Genomic DNA, 11,548 nt, shown 5'->3' on the forward strand with positions numbered 1-11,548 from the left:
GGTAGGCCACCCTTCACATTTTCAGATGCAACTATCCACTGCAGCTCTCCTCAAAATAACCATCTCTGAACAATGCCCAAGAAGAAACACCACCATTTGAAAACAAAGACTACTAAAGCATTTATTCATCTTCTAAAACAGAAAACAATGGCTAACTTTGAAAAAAGCACAAAAAAAAACCCCCAACTTTGAAAGCAATAAAAGGAAATGCAGCACTACTAGAGCACAGGTTTCACTGCTGCCTTCTAATGCAGCTCGAAAGAAAATAGAATCATACTGTTGCATAAGGAAACACAACAAAATGAGATTTGAGATCTTTATCTCACGTCACTACCCTTCTGTGTGCTACAGCAGGCTGAATATTAGTTGAGCCATTTCATCAATTCAATCAAAACTCCATACTGCTGCTATATAAGTTTTTTCAAAAATCACACAATCACAGTGAAGAAAGTTCAAAGGTAAGGCTGTTATTTTGCTTTATGAGTAATAAAAATGTATAAATGATAGAAACCTCACAGAATAGGAATACATGTCCTTCTAAAAGCAAAGCACACTGCCACAGTAGTGAATTACAGATATTCTTAACATGACAACTCAGACTTGTGCAGAAAACAACTACCTTAATAATTTGAGTTTTTCATTTTAACAAGAATAAAATACCATAGGAAACAGATGCAAATTATGCAGTATCCTTTCCACGAATGTGCCTATGCCATATAAAGTGAATTTACAATGAGCTGAAAGAAATTTAAATCACTGTATACTCAGTCCCAGAAGCTGCTGCTCAGATTAATCTTGACCCAGAAAAAGAGCCAAGCATATGCTGAACTTTGAGTAAATAAATAGTCCCAGCTAACTGTCTAATCACAGGGCCCCACACTTTATTACAAATGATGTAGAGACCGTCTCCAAAGGAATCAACGAAGAAAAACAAGCTGGCATGGCAGCAGCAACCCCTATTTCATTAGCCCTGTGCATAATTACAACATAAACTGATTACTTCTAACTTTCTGTTGCAGAAGCCACCATCTGAATTTACAGAAAGCCAGTCACTTTGGAATAAAGACAAAAAAGTTACCTCATATTTATAGCAAGGAAGGAGCCTACACATCAGGAGTTACTGCAGTTAGCTGACTGAGTTCACACTTTTGTCACAGTAGCTTGCCTGTACACCCACACCTTAAAGTGTTAATAGCCTTGCTATTCAGAAGTTGTTGGAATTTTGTTTTGTTTAGGTCTTTTTTATCGACCTAGATTTGTAATGAACTGCAAAACGAAAAAGGAAAAGAAAGAAAACAATAATGTTACCTGAAGGCCCTCTATGGCTAATCTAAGCATGCTTGGTGTGAGCTTGGAGGCCTGCTTGAAGGTGAAGTTGCTCCAGTCTATAATCAAAACAAATCCATTCACTTGCAGCTCGGGGTCTTCTATCATGGCTTCTAAAGAAAGAAGTATGGCACGCAAAATATCCACCAGTGTGTACCTGAGAATGGGAAGAGGAGATTTGGTTAGGGAAGGAGCAACAGCCACAGAGGTGGAGAAGTTCTGAGCATTCTCTCTTTGTCAGAAGTTTAAATCAAAGAGTGCGAGTGTGTCCTCAGAAGTCATGGGTACATAAAGCTGGGAAATCCTCAAAAGCTCAATTAGTTGAACTCATCTTCTGGAGCAGGATTATGTACCTATAGACCATCAGCCAGGCAGAAAAAACTACAAGAATGTAACACATCAAAAGCAAATTTGAACTTTTGTATAGTATCCTAAGCTGCTTTAGTATCTTTACATGTAATTACACGTCTATGTAAGAGCTTCTACACAAATTATATTTTTCTAAAATCATAATGATACCAAAAACCAAGACTAATACCAGAAGCGTAGATCCAAAGTTCCCTTCTATATTTTCCTAAGGGAATGAAACAATAGGACCTACAAAATTATCAACTAAAAAGGAGAATTTCCACATGCTCTCCTTATCCCCCCCCCCCATGTAATTTTTTCTCTTAAATCCACAATTATAGAAGGCTGATTAGTCAAGGATCTTAAAAGCAGAAAGTGACACACACTAGGGCTTTGAGGTGTTTCTGTCTAGTGAAGGTGCCCCTGCTCATGGCAGGGGGTTAGATCCAGATGATCTTTGAGGTCCCTTCCAACCCAAACCATTCTACAATTTTAGGATTTTATTAAGTTACCAAAACAGACATAAATTTGCCAGTCCACATCATGGTATCAAATGAGGCACTAGAAAGTTAAACCTGAAAAATATCAGATATACAAATATTCCAGAAATGGAAGAGTTAAATATTTGATGTACAGATATTTTTAAGCAAGACCCTTTAAATATCTCCCATGATGGCATCAAACAGAAGTTTTCAAAATTGTGAGTCCCTAGAGAATTCTTCACCATTCTGCATATGTAGCACAGAGCATGTGTGCCTACTTAGAAATTACATTAAATTATACTGAATTTTACTTGCTTTAATACAATGAGTAGACTGTTCTGTTGTGGACATAACTGTATTTTGAAAATATCTGCAAAAGGAAATAACATAAATGAAATTAATCTGTTGTGGCTGACTCCTTGAATCTTTCCATCTTTGTTTTTTTAGCCAACTAAAATTCAGTGAACTTCCCAGTTATGCATTCACAGAAAAGGGATTAAAAAAGGACTCTCCTAATGTCAGAACAAGAGAAAGTGTGTTTCCCCCAGAAAACACTAGGGGAAGCATTATTTTACAAAATTCTTCTCTTCATTTTGGAGATCCTTTTTTTTTAAATTTTTTTTTTATTGACTGGGATAATTTTTTTCATATTCACGCCTCTCCTTTGAACTTTTCTGAGATTTAACTCTTTTCTAATGCTTTACTTTTCTGAGATCTAAGGTTTACAGGAAGTTTGGAATGCCTTGGTCCAAGGACAATTTTAACCACAGTTCATACAAGGAACAGACATTAAAAATGTTCAGATTCTAAAATTAGCCTCAACCCTATTTGACATTTAGCTTGCCCCATTCAAAAGATCTCATTCTCCAGAAGGGCTCCACAAAGCAGAACCCTATATTCCGTCCCGGAAGAAGGGTCCCAGGTCCCTGATGTACATCTCTAATATCCTCCCTAAGGAGTTTAAGGAGACGTCACATGCCTTGGATTAACCGCTTCCTAGTGGCACAAGGCTGCTGGAAATCTGATGCATCAGACATCAAGATTCTTGGTTATGAGGCCAGTCTCTAAGACCAACCATAAAATGCTTTTTTAATGTATACCTAAGTGTTAAATACAAGATGTATACATGTAAACACAAATAAACCTAATTATGTGTTGAATTCATTTAAGTCAACGGGAAAACTGTCAGGCATCAATGGGAACAGGGTTTCAGCCACCACAGAGAGTAAATAACAGTCACAGGGCTGGGTCTCCATAAATCCATAGCACATTCACCATCACCAGAACTCCTATTGCAGTTTGCTTAGTGTAAGAAATACGGTCCACAACAACAATGGCAATATTTATGTTTACTCACTAAAAAAAAGAGAGAAGTCCTGCACAAAACAGGTCTGGCTAAAAGCGAGCAAGAACTCTTTCTGCCAGAGGGAGGTATCTGAAGTACTCTTAAAGTCTAAAAAGCCACATCAGAAGTATAAAAGGACATGTCACTACCAATCAAGCCTCCCACCTCAAATACCCTTCAGGGCAATTAGTTGAAGATAGGAGCTATTCTTCATTCTGTACTGGATCTCTTCTCTTGGTTTCGATACCTTACTTAACTACAGTACTGAGCATCAGACAGACAGACAAATCCATTAGTGAGTATTTAAAGCAGCTTTTGCTCTGAACACGGGCTGAGACAAGCCAGAAATGTAAACCTGTGGTGTGGTAAATGAAATCTTAGGTGGTGCAAAAAGCCGAGTATTGAAAGTATCAGCTGAACAGCCCAAGCAAACAAAACATGATTGAAGAAACTGCATGGAAGCTTTCACACAGCACAGAGTTATTTGCGTAAAGACTCATCTTTAATCCACTCCAGCCCTGTGTTGTCCGACATTTCACCTCACTGCTACTACTGTTTGTGTCACCAGGATGCACAGGCTCTGCCATAAAATACACTCCACCCTTGGCTGGACTTTAGGGAAATCAAAATCCTATGTAAAACGAGGTTGTGAAAAATTACTCAGGATTTTGTTGCTGAAACTTTTATTCCACACTGAAATTACTTTCCATATAGATACAGAAATATGACGAGTCAAACGTGAGAAAAACAGGATAAGCTAGTGAATGTGAAATAAATTGGGTCCACAACAGGTTTGACTGCCTTTCTACTTTGAAGGAAAAGAAAAAAAGAAAATATTAGCCTTTAATTTGAAGAAACTATGGTGTAAAGTCTGAGGGGAAGATGGCATTGTTCTATTCTTACCAATCTGTGCTAAGCAAAAACGTGTACTTAGGGAACAGCAAGCCACTCATTTTGCCCTGGCACCAGTTTTTTAATGACTGCCCCAGTGCTGTCAGGTATGTAGGGTGTGCTGGGCCCAATTGGCTGCAGTGCATGCTCTGTAGCAGCCTGAAGTCAGGCTGTGAATAAATAAATCCTAATTTATTTATGGCTAAATCCAGTTGCGTTCACTTGCTTAAACAGACTCTTATGGGACATATTGTAGCTAGCAATGTATTACTAATTGCTAGGATAATCAAGAACTTACAGTTAATTTAAATGTATTTAATGCCTTCTATTTTTGGAACCATGCTTAATTCAATGGAAAACTTGGACAAGTTTTTTAGTCCAGTTATTAATCTGAGTAACAAATGCTGGAAATACATTATCACATATATAATGCACTCTTAATGTTCCTTTTTTATGTGAGCCCTAGCTTGAGACTGACTGAAACGGACTGGTATGCAAGACACACTCTGCTACCTCTTGAAAATTTTCATTCAGGCTGACTTTAAAGCAATACAGCCTGGGAAGGTGTGACAAGTTAGTAGCCACACTGACAGTGATTCTTTCAAATGCTTTTTCAATCCCATTTTTCAAATGTGATGGCTACCATTTCTAACCCAACAGTGCCAGAGCTTTCCATGGAAATACCTCACTGGGACATTTATTTGTCAAGAACAGAAGACCACAAACAATTTACTGAGCATCCCACCCTCTCTTAATTTAACAGTGGCAGCAACTTCCCCTTTACAGAAAAGTTATTTGAGATTTTTCCTGTGGCACATGAACAGATTCAACGTATTTCCAAGGATTTCTGGGGAAAACGGTCTGGCAAACATTGCTATCAACTCTTGGTGATACTTCACTAGGATCTTTCACCTTTACCTCACAGTTAAGTGGTCTATGCATCCTCTTGTATGCATCCACTGTGATCTCCACCAGGCCAACATAAAGAGAAGAGACAGGGAGAATGCAGGGTACAGATGTCTCATGTCAAATTCAGCTGTGTCAGCGGTTTTCAATACTTTATGTTCTTGATGATGAGTGGCATCAACCATATCATCTGTTTAACCAGATTCTGGTTCCAGTCAATTCACTTTTGGACTGAATAACAGATAATCTGATTTAGCACAGTTGCCCTACTATCTCTATGGCTATTTGTCATCTCCTCCCTACAAGAAAGAAATTTTGAGTTATTTTAAGAATTAAAACTGAATGGCATGAATCTGCCTCCCAGGATGTGAACTAGAAAAATGCTAAGTCCCCTTTGCTTGGATTTGAGCCATATGTCTCTTGAAGGTCCTAAAGATACAAAGAATACACAGTCTGTATTTTAAACTCACCACCATTTGGACAAGAAGAGGCTTCTGTCAAATGAGCTCTTGTGCCACTGTGGTTTAAAAGAGAAAGCTGGTCAAGTCTCTGAGCCATCATCCCATTTCTAAACTACTGTTCTGGCTCACTGTTTTTAGAATTTCAGTGAAACAAGAGCCCTCAAGATACACAAAGGAGCACTTAGAAATGATGCCTCATATCTCCTTGGTTTGTCAGTCTGGGTACAGATTTGAATGCTGAAAAGATGGGGGATTGAAAGTTCTCTTATGGCTATTCTGCTTAAGCAGCAGCAGCATGCCCTGGGGATACCTTATTCTAAAACCAAAAAGTACCACCAGTGTTACAAAAAATGCACAGAAAAAGTTGAAACAGTTTCAAATATTTTGCCAGATTTACTTTTCGATTCAGATTTAATACCATTCATTATGCCATATATTAGCCCAGAGTCTAACAGTCACAGCCACAGATGAAGATTCAGCTGATCTAAATTTTATATTAGCATTGATGAAAAAGCTCCCTGGCCAAAACACCTACAGTCTAAATACAGGTGACGATAGTCAGATAGGGATAGCTGGGGGAAAACTAGGAAACAATAAGACAGCATCGGTCAGCAGGTGCAGTTGTAGAAATAATGACAGTGCTTACACAGTTAACAGTGTTAACTGTTAATAGTTATCGCTTGGAAGATATAATTTCTAAACAAAAATTGACTCTGCTAAACAGGGATTTTTAATGTTAATACGTTATTATTGTTAGCATTGCTATTTATTTTGTCATACTGCCTCCATCAGAGCTTCAAAAATACCTTGCCATCTTGCCTGTTGTTTATTGTGAGTTGAGGAGCAGACCAGCCTCCTCATAGTAACAGAAGTTAAATTTTCATTTAACAGGAGGAAAAGCAAAGTTTCTAGCACTTGTGCACATGAAAGCATAGTTTTGAAAGCAAACCCGTGCACTCTGTCTTTGCCCCACTGTAAACCATCTGATGCAACAGCAGAGCCAGCAGTAAATGAGTGCAGAGGATTTCCACATTCACTGAGGATGGTGTGAGCTGACTGGGTCACTGTGACACCGCCAGGAACTAGGTATCATTGCACTCTTCTAATGCACTTTCTAAGGAAAAACCTGAGATAACTAATATCGGAAAGGTTTCAAACACACAGCAACAAAAAGGACTGATATTCCTGGGGAATGTGTGTCCAGGTGCCAGGAACCATACAGAAGACCATGCCTTACAACAGATCCCTTGCAGCTGAGAGCTGAAGTTAATTACACGAGTCATTGAATAAAACTTCACCAGCTGGACACATTAAGGAAAAGGGAGTCTTCAAACACACGTAGACACCTACAAGCCAATAGGGAAGGCTGATCACTCCCTGAGTGCTATCCAGCTTCCTGGCAGGAATGCCACTGATCTTCATTTTCCCAATAGTACAGACAGGTGGAGAGTTAGGCTGGGTCACACTGAAAAGTTGCTGGGCGACTTAGTACATTACCTTTCACCTTTCCTTTTTTTGTTTGTTTGTTTTCTGATACATGTCTAATTGGGTTGTTCAAATGGCAGGACATCTGGTACAGTTTTTAGGCCCTGCTTTAATTTAATGATTTTACATCTAGTACACAGGCTTGTTTTATCATAGGGATTTTTTGCCTCCCACACCTTTCTTTCTAATTGGAACTATGTAAATCATAGGCTGGCAGTGCTATATAAATCATCTATAGTATGTCTGCTATTCATTTAAATAACAAATTGGAACTTTTTATTTCTAATTTTTACATCCTAGCCATAGTAAGTTGCACATACATGATAAATGTGGAGGCTTGCTGTGCTCTATCAACTTAGTTTATGAAGCATACAAAGAGGGCATAACAAGACAGGCTTCAATAAGTAATCCTCCCACTGTTGCTGCAAGAGGAACACTGGTTACGTACTGCAAGATCTCAAGTCATTTAAGGCATAAGCTTGAGACATATTGCACAGCAGCCCTGGCATAAGTTCCACAATGCTCCCCAGGATAAGCCACCGAGCATCAGATAATGGAAGGCACTAAATTAATTAGAAAACAAAGTGACCTAGCTCCATTCCCAGATGTGTCACTTGTCATGTGCCTTGGAGCAAGCCACTCCCCACAGCTGGGCTTCAGCTCCCTCTGCTTTGTCTGAGGGGTCTATGTGAAAACAAATCCAGTGGGCATGCAGTGCTCAAAAACAGTAGGCACCCAATTGCAAACATGTCCAGTAAGTACTACCGTGTGCCCCAGCCACTTTGCTGTCATAGCATAAGTACTATTAATCATACCAACAGGAGTTCATGAAAAAAATCACAGTAAATTTATTGCTGTGTCAGCTGAGCTCATGTACTTTAAATATCAGCACATCCGACATCAAGAAGAAAATAAACCTATTCTTTCCACATGACAATTATTGTTTTAAATGCTACTTTATCTCTGCACTTGAATTCTTGGTATTCTTTTGACTAGGATCAAGTCAAGTGATGATATGACAAGTGTCACACGAAGCTTTAGGATTTTTTCATTAATAAGAAACAGCAGTATACGGTAGGTCACATTACCTTTAGCAAGGGGACTTCATCATAGACATACAATTTAATAAAAGTCCTAAACATCTGTTTCTTTGCTAATTCTTCCTTCAGGGATTTTAAGAGTTTGTGGAGTTGTTTTTAAAATTAAAAGTTGACTTGATCCTTATGTAGGAAACACGGACGGTCCTTATGTAGGAAAGGAAACCCACTCAGCGAGTCCTTAGCCTCATCACCACTGCTCCTCGCTCAGCTTTTTTACTCCATCTGCTAGAAAACCAAAGCAGAAAAAGGACGCTGGCCCCAGCTCTGCATATATTCATCCACCCTTTCTAGTTGTTTTCCTGGCTGTGGGCAGTTTTGATTTGTGCCAGACAACTTTCCCCTAGTCCCTAGACTTGATTCATGGGCTAGCAAGGGACAGGAAACTTCTCCCACAGACAGTGCGAGTGGCTGCCATGTCGGGAGGAGAGGAAAGCCAAGGTGGGCCAGCATCCCTCTGGGCAGAGACCTGTCCGTAGCTGTAACACCAACCAGTGCAGGGAGCTGTGGGAATGCTCCCTGTGATGGCAATCCACACAGCCTGCAAGAGGACAGCTAAACAAACACCTAAAGGGCAAACTTAAACATGCCTTTCCCCCAAATTTTGTCCCTTCTGTCCACTCTGTTTGAGTCCTCCCCAAAGTTTCAAAGTAGCTGAGCTGAGGATATCTGCACTGAGCACTCAGCACTGTGTTAACTGCAAAAAAGATGGCAACTGGCAAGATTCTAAGTGTTCTCATTAAAAAGTGCTTCAGACCCTAAACCTGTACTCAGGTTAGGAGCCAAAGAAAATAATACAGTGTTCACAGAAGCAGTTTTTAGAGAGTTTAAATGTACTGAAATCATGCCATTTTTGTGGATATAATTTTAGACTGCAGGAGAAAATTAGCGTGACACCTCACAAGGTATTTAGAATAAACAAATAGTGTCACATAATATCAAGCCAATTGCTAAAAACGGCCTTGATGGGAGACAGATCTTGGGTCACCCTACTAAGTCATCTTCAGACTACAGTAGTCCCAAAAAAAGATCAGAAACTCTTCTAGGGACTAGGCTTCAATTTGCTATCAAAGGTTTGTGTGCTTGGATCTTATTATGCAGAGAGTTGACATTTGGAGCAGCATGAATGAGAAAAGAAGTGGTTACAGCAACTGCCATCCTGGCATTTCCAGGTGGCTCAGGAAGAGCTTTCTTTATCTGAGGACAAGGATTCAGAGTCTCAGCTTCCTGCACAGGCAAACTTTTCATCTCAAAAACCATGATGGGTACTCCTGTTCTACACACAGCATCTCCCACTTTCTCCCATGGCACTTGAGCAGCTCTGTGTGTGCTGAAGCAGAAAGACCAGCCGGGAGTGCAACCAGCCTTTGTCTGGAGGATAAGCACATCATCTACGTGCCAGCCCACTTCGGCTGAGGGGAGGCAGAAGGGTGTCAACCTCCTAGCAGACAGCTGAGAAGAGCTCCAGCAGTGTCTACTTGCCTCCCAAAATTCACACCCCAAAGGATGAGCTGGCTGAAAGCGCTCTAAGCTACAAAATACATTTCTTCTTTCTTCTCTCCCTCTGCCTTCCAGGCTGCTGCCCAGCCCCCTGTGGGCAGCGCCGGGTGTGTCCCTGCTGCCCACCCTCTCTCCCTCTGCTCTGGCACGGCTTTCCCACGCATTGCCCGGGGGGAGAGCGGGTTGAGGTGGCCTGCTTTTACCTGCTCTGGTCCCAGTTGGCAGCAAAAAGGACGAGGATCTTCCTGCCGTAGTGGTCCAGGTTGGCCAGCCCGCCAGGGAAACCATCCTTCAGCGCTTGCTTGATGCCCGGGTCTGTGGCCTTGAAGCTCTTAAACATGTCCAGGTTCTGCTGGCGATATTCAAAGTATTGGGCCAGGAGGCGAAACGCCTCGAAGTGCTGAAACTTCCTGGCCCGCAGAAACCGCAGGATGAAGGCATCGTCGGTGCGGAGGAAGCCGATGTCCGGCCGGGTGATGACCATATCCCGCACCTCCTGGATGTCCTGGTGCAAGGTGTCGGGGTTCTCGTTCAGCTCCAGCCGGGCTTTCTCCAGAGTCTCCGGGGAGAGACCTGCCTGCAAATGAGTCATGGCGCTGCCCTCCTCCTCCTCCCCGGCTCTGCTGCCTGCGCTCCTCAGCCTCCCGGCCGCTTGCCCCCCGGAGGCGGGGTGCCCCGGCACGGCCGGCCGCCGCTCCCCCGCCCCGCCGGGCCTCGCCCCGCCGCTCCCCGGCCCCGCCGCCGCGGCCAGTCCGTCCGCCGAGATGCGAGCGGCTCCCAGGCAGCCGGGTCCCGGGGGGGGCTGGCAGCGAGACTGCCCCCGGGCTGCTGGCGGAGGCGCGTTATCTCTCTGACATAGCGCCCTCCCCGCCGCGGGGTCCGACGCGCCGCATCATCCCCGCAGCCGGTCCGCGGAGGCGCCGAAACCCGCCGGGGACGGGGCTGCGGGCTGCCGGCTGCTGCTCAGCGCCCGCCCCCGCCGGTGCCGCTGCGGATCTCGGGCAGGGCGGCAGCGAGGAGCCCGGTCGCTAGGCAGGGCGAGCGGCGCCCGGGGATGCTCCCCTGGCCCGGGGCTGGCAGGGGAGATGCCCTCCCCGGAGCAGCACCATTTACGTAAGATCAGCGCTCGCCCCGCTTCAGAAGCGTCTCCCTGGATTTGGGGGAGGGTTAAGGGGAAAAAAAAAAAAAAAAGCAAAAAAAAAAGCACCACCACCACCGAACTAAAAAAAGCCAGCGAGGAGGAGGAAAGCCGATCCGCAGGTACTTCGCCGGTACTGCTGCCGAAGCGCCTCCCGCTCGCCGGCGCGGAGCCCGGAAAACCGAACGGAGCCTCGGCCTGGAGGATGCTCGTCCCCCCCTCCCGCGCCCTCCTCCGCTCCACGCCCCGGCTCGCAGACGGCACCGCCGGCGCGGGGCTGCCTGCTGCGCGGCCCCGCCTTGCGCGCGCACTCACACACGCGCGCACTCACACACGCGCGCTCACGCGCGGGCGCGCACCCGGCCGCGCTCTGCCGTGCCCCGCGCAGAGCAGCGCAGCGCAGCCCGCGGGTGCGGGGCTCCCGGCGAAGGAGGGGGCGTTTGCAGAGCCGCGCCGCTGGGGCCACCAAGAAGATGGTGGTGGCCCGGTGTGCGGGGCGGTGGCCGGGGGGCTACGGGGTCGGTGGGGCCACGCGTAAGCCCCCAGGGAGCATCCCGCGGGAGTCGGAC

At 44.2% G+C, this 11,548-nt stretch overlaps 1 protein-coding gene across 1 annotated transcript in view; it reads right to left on the minus strand.

Annotated features, from left to right (window-relative positions):
• Positions 1-10,433, minus strand: part of CLVS2 (clavesin 2) — a gene marked incomplete at both ends in the record, with an annotated part of 47,385 nt that extends 36,952 nt beyond the window's left edge. Inside the window, 2 exons of the mRNA XM_082302451.1 lie at positions 1,309-1,483; positions 10,045-10,433. Coding sequence (XP_082158577.1) covers positions 1,309-1,483; positions 10,045-10,433 — 564 coding nt within the window. The remainder of the gene's footprint in view (positions 1-1,308; positions 1,484-10,044) is intronic.
• Positions 10,434-11,548: the final 1,115 nt, after the last annotated feature.

This window comes from Coloeus monedula, assembly GCF_965178545.1.
Source record: "Coloeus monedula genome assembly, chromosome: 2".
NCBI lineage: Eukaryota > Metazoa > Chordata > Aves > Passeriformes > Corvidae > Coloeus > Coloeus monedula.